This window comes from Cornus florida, unplaced genomic scaffold (assembly GCF_030987335.1).
Source record: "Cornus florida cultivar Cherokee Brave unplaced genomic scaffold, ASM3098733v1 CherokeeBrave_3.0.0_Hap2_Chr10, whole genome shotgun sequence".
Classification (NCBI taxonomy): domain Eukaryota; kingdom Viridiplantae; phylum Streptophyta; class Magnoliopsida; order Cornales; family Cornaceae; genus Cornus; species Cornus florida.
Window position 1 is genome coordinate 77,308,048 of NW_026775580.1, and position 11,502 is coordinate 77,319,549.

At 33.4% G+C, this 11,502-nt stretch overlaps 1 protein-coding gene across 1 annotated transcript in view; it reads right to left on the reverse strand.

Moving 5' to 3' along the window:
- Positions 1-9,390, reverse strand: part of LOC132276909 (uncharacterized) — a 34,570-nt gene extending 25,180 nt beyond the window's left edge. Inside the window, exons 1-10 of the mRNA XM_059778550.1 lie at positions 9,153-9,390; positions 8,245-8,321; positions 7,520-7,619; positions 7,061-7,168; positions 4,458-4,574; positions 3,214-3,364; positions 2,415-2,662; positions 2,017-2,202; positions 697-773; positions 500-617 (exon numbers count right to left, since the gene is read on the reverse strand). Coding sequence (XP_059634533.1) covers positions 500-617; positions 697-773; positions 2,017-2,202; positions 2,415-2,662; positions 3,214-3,364; positions 4,458-4,574; positions 7,061-7,168; positions 7,520-7,619; positions 8,245-8,321; positions 9,153-9,221 — 1,251 coding nt within the window. The 5' untranslated portion in view covers positions 9,222-9,390. The remainder of the gene's footprint in view (positions 1-499; positions 618-696; positions 774-2,016; positions 2,203-2,414; positions 2,663-3,213; positions 3,365-4,457; positions 4,575-7,060; positions 7,169-7,519; positions 7,620-8,244; positions 8,322-9,152) is intronic.
- Positions 9,391-11,502: the final 2,112 nt, after the last annotated feature.

The following is an 11,502-nucleotide window of genomic DNA, read 5'->3' on the forward strand; positions in this document are numbered from 1 at the left end:
CAAATGAATATAGGACACAGTATACACAAGAACTAGGACCACTCTTATCATGTGTTTTAAGGAAAAAATATGAATACTGCACTACAGTAGTCAATTTAGTCAAGCTTCCACCAAAAAAAATGATTTGAGCATGTCATGAATGAACCCTTCTTTTCTGTACTGCCAAGTAGCAAAGCAGTTTTACCACAATAGGACAAATGGGATTTCCAATAGCATTTGTGGATATATGAACCATTTAAAACAAGCACAGCTCACCACACAGCACAAATTCCATTAGTTAGGTACATCTTCAGTCAGAGTGAGGATCAAAATCAGAATTCAACTACATAAGAAAATCGCAGACCCAAAAGGAACTACCCACGGAAGCAAAATCAGGCACATTTGACAATGATGTGCACCACAGGCAACAAAAGGTATTTATAAGAATGCACTGATTTGGAAACTGAAAAAAGTTTTATCCCTATAGCATAGTAAAAGAGACTTAGACGCCATATCATACCTTCTCAGGCCTTGTCTCCACCTTAAAACGGATTAAGCCTAGACAAAGTAGAAGAACAACAGACAGTGACGAACATAACACAAGGATTGGATTTCTGGCAACCCAAGTTCCATATCTCCTGAACAAGATAAAGTGACTTCATGATTAAAAATCATTCTCTGTAGACTGATATAAGAATTAATGGCATTGACAGTAACCTGTAAAATTTCAACATATATCCTTGCACGATTGAAAGTTGAACCCCTTTCGCAGTTTGGGGAACATCCTCACGCATCTGATAATCAACAATGCAGTAAAGAAATGCATTATATGGTAGTCTCATCCGGAAGAAAAAATATTAAAAAACAAAAAAACAAGAAAGAGATGATAATTGAATTGACTTGGAGTAAAGAACGTTAATGTTGAAATCAAATTCAAAACATTTAAATAGTGAAAATGCACCTAAAGAAATTAATGGCAAAAAGATAAGAGCCACCAATAGAAGAAGAAATAATTTTCTGGAGAGCAAAGCCCCCATATGAAGGATATCAAGGTGCAAAGACAATTCATTCTTCTAATGCATGTCTTTTTTCTTTCTATAGTTGATGAATTAGGCAAATATTATTTAAACATAGGAACTAAAAAGTAATGCATATACAATGAGAATCTGATAGATAAGCATTGGCATACAGGACCCTAGGTATGAAAATAAGCGTGTAATCTACATATCCAACAAAAACAATCGTCTCAATTTTACTTATAGTAGAAAAGAGAAAATTACAGACCATCCTCTAACCCAACTGCAAGGACCATTACAAGGGCAGTCAATTCTAAGGGCAGTTTTGTGTAAATGGTGCCAAATATTAGGTTAGCATGTACTGTCCCCTTCCCAGCACCCCATATTAGTGGGACCAATCTGAATTTGGCCATCCTCTAAATCAACCACCCAACTTGAGTAACACCTCTACCATCGGCTCTCTTAGCTACACTCAACGACAACTGGTTGTGCCACCCACCTACTATCAAGTAAGGCTTAGAGTAAGGAAGTATCAAAACCACCTCTACAAATGAAATCCTTTGAAGTGCTTCTGATACTAAAAAAAAAAGGAAATAAATATTATCTAGTTCAAGCACTTCTCAGTCTGAATTATACTAAGGCATAAACACTGGATGGTTTTAGCTTTCAAATATAGATACATCTTTTAGTTAGGAACAAAAAAGAATTATTTTGGAAGTCATTCAAGCAACCAGAATAAGGACAAAATATGATCTGGGAAATTTTCAAGTTATTCAAAATGACAGGAACAATAGAGGATTTGCCATCAAATATATATTTGGAAATTTGGCGACTATTTCCATCATGACAATAAATCATTTGGTGAAGAATGAAAATTAGAAAGGTAGAAACCATAGGCACTCTTCATTTGGTGAAGAACGGAAATTCATGAATGTAAGATAAATATGCATCAAAAAATGGATTTATAATAGCATGCTGAAACAAACAAATCATTGGTGCTATATGGCAGATGGGCACGCACCTGTATGGGGAAGTTCTCCTCTTTTTGCTTGATGGAATCGATTTCACGGCCATCCATGACATTTAGAAACGGTTTCGTTCTAGAAGCTGGGATCCTTTCCCTTGTTCGATGAAACAAGCCCCATCCAAGAAAAACAGAAACCAATATGATATACAGAATTGCTACAACAAATTCAATACATCTTGCCTGCAGTCATCAAAAAGAAAAATCAAGTCGGCAAATGGTATATAAATTATAAAATCAGGTAATGCCATGCAGCAGAACAAAATCTTTCATAACACTACTTCGTCATGAGCCTTAAGAGTAAAATGCATTTATGGGCCTAAAAGTCTGTTCCATGAAATTAATCGATGCACCAGACATAAATTGGATCAATACCGTATTGAGTCCTCTCTCACCTTAAGAGACCCAATTCGTACTGAGCAGGAACCCTTTTTGTGAGGTGGAGGAGAAGCTGTATTAGAGCAGACAGCAGACAGAGGGCAATCGCCACAGGAACAGCCTAGCGAAGTATCACCACATGAATAAGTAGATACGTTCATAGGTTTCATTCCAGATGACTCAGGAGCAGTAGGCTTGAAAGTAATTGCATATGGTGAACCTGGCACACCAAGGCCTGCTCGTCTACCAATAAAAGCAAACCACTCTGCCAAAAAACACCAAGTTCCAATAAGCACTAAAAGTCAGAGAAGCTTAGAAGCATAATCATCAACATCTTCTTGAAGAGAATTCAGTAACTCAAATGATGAACACTACCATAATCCTTATCAGTGAAACTTAAATGCAAAAGAATGTAATTTAAGATGACCAAATTGCTCAAAAAGATCTAATAATAGTCAAGAATAAATGAAGAATTCTGTTTTACCTCAATCTCAAAATTTCCGCTAAGCCACACAAAAGCCTTGTGCTTGATAGGGATATTAAAACAGAAGGGGGAAAAAAACACGAACACAACACAAAACAAAACAAAACAAAACCAAAAAAAAAAAAAAAATTTAACAGATGAGAATTGAGCATGCTTAGGTTAGGCACACTACTCTATTGCAGTGCAGATATCTTATTTGCCACCAAAATCGTCACCTGGTTTTTGGCCCCTTCTTTTCTGAGCCTTATTTTCATCCAGCTGTCTTATTATTGTTCCCCACTTCTATATGATCATGCATATGTGTGTATAATAGAAAGAGAAAGAGAGCTTACCTTTAAAATTTTTAGCCCCAGCACCAATAAATTCTATGGCTCGAGTATTCATGGTACCAAACTTTACATCCTTGCAAGATTCAAATAACCCTTCCCCAAAAGTGTCAGTTATATAATATTCAATCCCATCCACAGTCAAATTGCTATTAACCTGGAAGAAGTATATACAAAAGAAGAATGAGATACATTGTCCAAAATTACACACTCCTACATAAACATACTATTGACGGACCACTGTTACTGTTATGAAAAAGATCTATTGACAGACCACTGTTATGAAAAATGACTGATGTTTTGTAGATAAATTCAAACATGCAAAGAGATTATATTATTGGCTTCAGCAATTTAAAATTTTCAATTGACCAATAAACTCAAAAATGCAAAGAAAAAATTTGATGCAGGCCTTATATGCATAGCACTTCAATTTATGGAAAATCGGACCAACAGGGAGCAAGGAGTCTTTTTTGGAGTTTTATTCTTTTATTAATTTATTAGTACAGCTGTTCACATTATTATGATGTAATTCATTACCGCACCATAGCAGTTCATACTGCTGTAGCATTTGCTATACTGCCATTGTTCATGCCACCATATCAGTCATTGATGAGAAAATTTGTCTTTTATTATTTCAGTATGGAAGTTTTACATTTGAGTTGATCCAAGGGCCAAGATTTAATTTTAATCAGGGTTTTGTTTAATCAAATTCAGTTGTACCCTATCTTGGTTAAATGTTCCCGGGACATTTTGGATGAATTAATGCATAGAATGATGCTTGCTTGTCCCTTTCTATTTCCTCTCTCGCACGCTCATTTTCTCAAATAGGATAAAAAGGGAAACTATGGGCTAGAATATGGCCAAATATGTTACTAACATTTATGAGTTCCACCTGATTTATAAATAAATATACATATGTGACTGTACAAGGAGAACAGTAACCATAAGCTATATGACGGTGTCAAGGAAAGTGCATTCTAAATCCAAATGATTTTACAAACAAATATATATGTCACTGTCACCACTCAAATTCAAAAGAAAATAAATGGATTTGTTGCCAACCAATCTTTTAAATGAAATTTCAAATACAGGTTAGTCTCCTTAGAGTTTAAAGAGAACAAGATTGGTTAGTCAAAATAAAGAGGAAGGCATGAGAATAAAAGAGATATCCCAAAGAGTCAGAAAACCAATAGTTCTATACAAATATTTATTTATAGTGGCACTGGAAATCATTAATAGGAGTTTCTGACCTTGGAAACAGAAGTCACATTGATAAAGAGGCTCTGGTTTGGGGAGCAGGTTAGCTCACAGAAAAGATTCAAAAAATTTCTCAAGCATGCTGGACAGCCTACAAGAAAAGGAATTGCCTGCAAGAAGAACATAGAAGTAGAAAAGTGACATTATTTTATGGGACGTAGCACAACTTACTAGCACGGAAGACAGCCATACTTCAGTTAACCCTTAGATAGAAACAGTAAATATATATTTGCACCTACACCTATGACATGTAAAAATAATAACAGCAAATACAAAAAGGAGAATTTCCCCCAGAACGTTGACCAGAAAACAGCAAAGTTTGACGTCAGACCACTAGAGTACTGAGAAATATAAAAAATGATTTATTTGTGTGCACGTCTCTTATCCTCCGGAATAGAGTTTAATGGGAAAATGATAGGCATTACCACTTGAATGAGCTGATCCATCATCCAAGGAATGAACCTCAAAAATACGGACAAGTGAAAAAGAAACTACTATCTTGACAGATAGTATATCTATAACAAGCATCAAACTGAATTCCTTGACAACATATGTAAGAATTCGTGATCTAATTATCCCATTATTGCTTTATTTGCTTCCATGAACACGTGAGACCTAAAATGTTAACTGAGATAGAAAAATCATGTGATCAAGGATAGAATGCAGTAATTATATAAATCACGAAGGTTAAACTTCTTTTTGTTACAAAAATATAGTTAGTAATCAGCTTGCCGAGATGAACAAATAGTATGAGTGGAGGTAGTTCGAGTAGCAGGAACAACTTGTGGTAACGGAAGGCGCTAAGCTAACAAGGCCATTTTTAGAAGCTCGTGTGACAAGCTGCAAAATCATGTTAATAATCACCACGCAGGTGAATAGTGAATGAAACTTTATAAGCAGAGAATATGTTGCATTTCAATTGGATGTTAAAAGTTCTAATATTTATTTCGGGACCTCAATCACTATATAATGGACACCCATATTCACCAGTAAATAGAAGACTTTTGGCCCATTTCCCATGCAACATCTTCACTAGTCAAGATGACTACATGTGGCATTTTTATTCATACATATTATAACCCTTATATCATATTTTAATGTATTTAGGCAACGAGAGGTATTGCGTGGAGCTGCTGGCTTCTCCATTGAAACAATGAGAGAAATAAAATAACCAATGAAATGACTTTTTCTCTATTATTTGATATATAAGCTGCTGAGGTCAACCAAGAGGGCAACTAGAGGGAATTGGACCAGCAGGAGCAATAGGTGCCAACTGGTAGAGCTAAAGGCTAACAAGGCTGCCCTTAGAATCTCATTTGACCTGATGTGGGAAGATATGGGCTGGAAAAGTGTGTTAACAAAAACCATTCGTAAGTAGCAAATCCTCTCCCACTGAATTCTGTTTTTTCTACACATGTTCTCAGAACAATGATTGGATCAATCTCAATAAACGGTGCCTATCTTCTGCATTTGAAGAGTCGTTCATTCATAAAATAGTTATTATTTGAGGTGTTACTAGGGCTGCAAATGAATCGAGCTGTTCGAGTTGTTCATGAACAGCTCGGGATCGGCTCAGGATCATACATTAAGTAAACAAGCCGAGCTTGAGCACATTTATTAGGCTCGTTTGATAAACGAACCGAGCTTGAACACCGTTGAGCTCGGCTTGTGAACAGGCTCATTTACTTTTATTTATATAGTATATTTATAATTTTAAGGTCCACAATAAGTTTTATATTAATATTAACAGCCCATTATACATTTTAGAATATTCAGGTCCTCTAATCCAAGCTCGCCCAAACACGAGCCTAGCTTGAACACCCCTCTTAATTTAGCAAGCCGAGCCCGAACACCCTAAAGCTCGGCTCAGCTCGGTTCAATTGCAGCCTTAGGTGTTACATTGTGGTTGTTCCCTCAAAAAAACAAGAGAAATAAATTCCAAACATGCAGGTGGAGGAAGAGTACAACAAGGTAAGGTTGGATTCCTATATCCTGATGAAAAACGCCATTCATGTTCCAACAAAGACGTGAATCCTCTTATCTGCTCAAATTGGCCGTATACTACCACTATTTGGAAGCAATTCCAACAAAAATACGATTACTTCCTATATAATTAATGAAGGAAGATTTTATTTCCATGGTATATAGTATATTTTTTATTTAAATGCATTTTTAGCATAATTACCAGTAGAAGAAGAAGAAATCATAAAGTTGGAAACTGATGCCAGCCGTCTTGGTAATTTCAATGGCCGAAACCTACACACGTGAGCACTTCTACAAGACAACATTTGTGAGGAAAATGAATTTGGGTGTCTCTTCAATTATGTCTCATTCCTCAGATGGTGCATTGTATAAAGGAAAACAACTGAAAGGGCTTTCATATCCCAATAAGTAAGAAACAGTATGATCCATTTCAAGTAGTAAGTTGATGACTTATGAGAGTAACAGTATGACCCATTTCAAGTAATAAGTTGATGATACTAAAAGTATATACTGCATTGACAATGGCAGAAGTTGGTAGATCATAAAAAAACAGTAAAATTGCTTTAAAATAATGACACACGGTATCATTAATAGATAAAATGAAATATCTTACTTGCTGGACTTGCGTCCTCAAAGTATCAAATTGAGCCTCTGTACAACAGACATTGCCAGTGATTGTTGGACACAAACTCTGGATCTTTGATGACAACAAATAATCTGGCTGGAAAACACAAAAAATAACATTTCCATAACTAGATAATAACAATCTAATAAGCAGTGCAATGCAATTAGTATCAGAAGCCAAAAGCAATACAGGTTCTATTAGTCCTACTTACTAAAACAGAGCCCAAACCCAGAACCAAAAATATAACTTCTGATAAATACTCAACTGAGTGGAAAAGATAAATTGGGGTGAACCCATTTTTAAAAAATAAAAAATAATAAAATAATAAAAAAAGAGAAAATCGAGTGGAGAGTATCATAAGTCAAATTTCAAGACATATAAACCATACAAAACGTCATGTTCTACTTTAAATTCCACTATTGCATTATCCTTACATATGAGAATTACCTTCACAGATGGGGAACCAAAAGGACAGTTCAGTACTTTCTTATCAGTGCGCCCTCCACAAATTTCATACATAGCACAATACTCTTCAGAATGTCTTTGCCTAACCAGCAGAAAAATAATTATAGTGATACCTCAACTTTATAGAATAATATAATAAATTCAACTTTGTAAAATATTGCATCCATGTGGAAATAAGAGATATACAAGAATAACTATATTATTGCAGCTATTTCTGGCTTGACAAAAAAATAAAAACATGGACATCCAAGAACAAGGGTTGAATACCTATTTGTAAATTAAAAACACTAACATGCATGATGTAATCCATTATCTGAATTTGAGATTGATAAAACCAAATGCTATATTAGCACAGACAACACCCAATAAAAAAACAATAGCACTTCCCCACAATACAAAAACTTGAATAAAAATTTCAGGAAAAGGACAAGCGCTGCCTAACAACATACCCAAAATAAATAAATAAAATAAAATAAAATAAAAGAAGAAAATAACCCGGAAAGACATTCTTATGTCCATACAAGTAAAAGCTAATGGATAATATTTCAACACACAAACTGTTTACCAAACATGATTCTTTACATGTAATTAATAGTATGGTATGATGAATTGTTAAAATAAATAAAAATATATATTTAAAAAAATAAAAACTGTGTTTGTAACCAACAAAAGAAGAACTGCATTTTGCCTGTAGGGTGAGAACTTACCCCCATGAGGTGTTTGACGTCAAAAGATATCTTGTATTTGACCTTTCTGCGCTGGCTACAGATACAAGAAATAACACCTGCAATTGCAATTCGCAATTAAGTGAAAAAAATCACTAAATTCGCCACCTGTGACTTGAAATACAAAGGCCTACTCAAAGATGTGACACAACACTTAGCATGCCATGTGACCAAGAACAAGAGAGATTGGTGTTTGTCTCGGCGGTCTACTTTGTATCTTAATGAAACGATATTCAAATAAGATGTAGTTTAGAGCTCAATTAAATTTTAAGTCAGCCCAAAATTCTCTAAATTAATCAATCCCGAAACAGACAATTCTTGAGCCAAACAGAAATAAATAACTACAAGACTACAGAGAAATTCTGTGTTTTTAGTATATCAGAATGAAATTTCAAAAGCAAATCATCATAAACACCCATTCACAATCATAAATTCAGTTAAACCGGATCAAAAGTTACACATTATAAATTTTGTGAAACAATAATTTTCCAGTAGAAAAAACAAGAAAATAAAGGAAATTGATTTTGCTGAGACTCCGCCGTCCATTACTCTGCAAATTGCGAAACAGTCCCCGCAAATTCACTTCACCAAAAACCATCAAAATTCAGAAGAATTTCAAGATTTATAAAAGTAGTTGAAAACTTGAAATTCATAAGAATCACTTAAATCACTCTAAATGGTTAACCATTCAGATTAAAAATAAAAAATAAAAAATAAAAAAGAACACATTGGATTGGAAGTGAACAAGAAAAAAAAAAGGATTGAAATATGAAAAAGAAAGCGAAGTTCCAGATACGACGTCGCTGCCATGTTCACAAGAATGCCTCTGTATCTGTACCAAAACACAAAAGCTGGAGATCAAACAAAGACCGCACGGAAATGAGTCTTGCCTGAAACAAATAAACCGCCGCTCGAAACCCTAGGTGAGGCCCCATTCTTCTTCTGTGTGAGAACTCCATTTCTCCGTCCACGATACAGAGAGAGAAGCAAGACGCTGATAGTGGTTCTGTGTATATATATAGAGATATAGATATAGAGAGAGAGAGTGGGAGAGACGTAGGTATTTATAGTACTGTATACTGTATGGTAGTAGTTATTTCTCGGCAAGTAGTCACTAGTCACACTACGCTGTAGACTCTGTCACTCTGCTAGTAACATCACGATTTTTAAGAGGGGCAAAATGAATCAACCTAGATAAGTAAAAAGCTTGTCTTGTAAATTTACAAGAATACCCTTACTTTCGGTTACTTTGTCGGGTAGATAAATTCTCAAAAGCGGAGCAGCAAATCACCGCTTCTAGGTTGTCGTGTGCGCGTGGGGGAATGAGGATGTTTCAGTAATTTTGACGAATGATGGTTTAGTATATGGTATGGTAAGTAATGTGAGAATGTGATTTGAGAACTTTCCTCGGATAATATAGACACGGAAGTGATTGGCGATGGTATCGGGAAAATCACAACAAACACGCAATCTTCAGTCCCTATGAATTGATTGTTCTAATTTTTTTAATTTAATTAGGAAAAAAATAAATTTTCTAATTAAATTAAACGTTGCTTCTAGAAAATAATAGGTAAAAATTATAGAACTTGTTTGATTTTGTAACTCTAAAAATAGGTTTCAATAATTTAAAAAATATAAAACAGTTTTAAGATAATAATAAAAGACAGTTATCTCAAAACAACCTTTTTATAGCTGAGTTTTCAAAAAATTGAATTAAGCAGAATTTTTTTTTTACAGTTTTCTATTTTTTATTTTATAATGTCATAACTTTCTCAAATTATTGTTAGGGTTTTTTTTAAATAAAAAAAAACCAATATTGACAATGTACTCTATATCTTCTCTTTAAAAAAAAAATTAGGGTTCAAAAAGACTTGTTTTCTTTCCTTTTGAGATAGATTGAATATTTGTTTAGGTGTTTGTGTAATAAAAGTTGTAATATTGCAAAATTTAGGATTATATAAATTTGAGAAGAGAGCATTCATACTGCTTGCAAGTAACAATAAAGTCGTTATGAGATACATTTCATAATTGTTACATTGACTTTGAGTGATCATGTTTCTTGTATTAAAATGGTGTTGTTAAAAAGTAATTGATAAAGAAGCTTTAGTTTGGCCAAATTAAAAATAATAATAAGAATAATAGTAATATAAAATTACTTTGGAACATGTGATCCCCTCTAAATGAATTTTGATATGAAATTTTGACAGTGTAATTTTCGGATTATTCTAGTTTATGAATTATGTATGTGTATTGAATTTTAAATTTGAAATGACGAAGTTTAAAAAGTTGAGTGTTTAAGCATACCTTGTTGTAATCTTTATTATACAATAAAGTCAGAAATTAGATTTATTATAGTCTTCTAATCTCATGCCCTAATGTAAATTGAGCCAAGATTGTGCCTTTGGTCAAAGTTCATTCTCAACACCCAATATTTATTTTAATTTTTAGAAGTAAAAAAAAAAAAAATGAAAACCTACATCAGAAGTAAAAATGACAGGTTTGAGAAACATTATAATTGTCCAAAGCATTATAAAAATTGTAAAAGAAATTTGCCAATAAGGTCAACTTTATAATTAGGACTATAATAATGTCTTAGGACTTGTTCATTGAAGTCTATTAAAACAGTTTTCATTAACTTTTAAATTATATATATATATATAGTTTTCAAGCAGAATAAAATTCGGAAACTAAGGTATTTTTAACTGTATATATATTTTTTATAATATCTCATAAGCCATTGCCAACAGAACAATACACCAGTTTATGCTAAAGAATGTCGCGGTGACATTTGATAAGCCATAATTAAAACAGCTTAATAAATTTCATTTTTTACCATTTAATTAAGACTAATGTACAGGGCTTGAGCAAGGCGACAAGGGCCTAGGGCCTCCCATTTGGAAGGGTCTGACATTCAAGTCATAATTTTAATAATTAAAAGACAATATATACATATATATATATATATATATATATATATATATATATATATCATGTAAATTTTTGACAATAAGTAATTATAAATATATATGTGTGTGACAATAAACACATATACTTATAATATCAATGCATATATATTATACAATTATTTGTTTCTATACCCTCCTTCAAAATAAATTTTTTTTTTTTTTAATATTTAAACTCATAAATTTGTTTATTTTATTATTATATTATTTTTAGGCTTATGTGCATGCATGACCAGCTCCATTAAGCCCCGTCTAAGCAACCAAAATTTTAAAATCT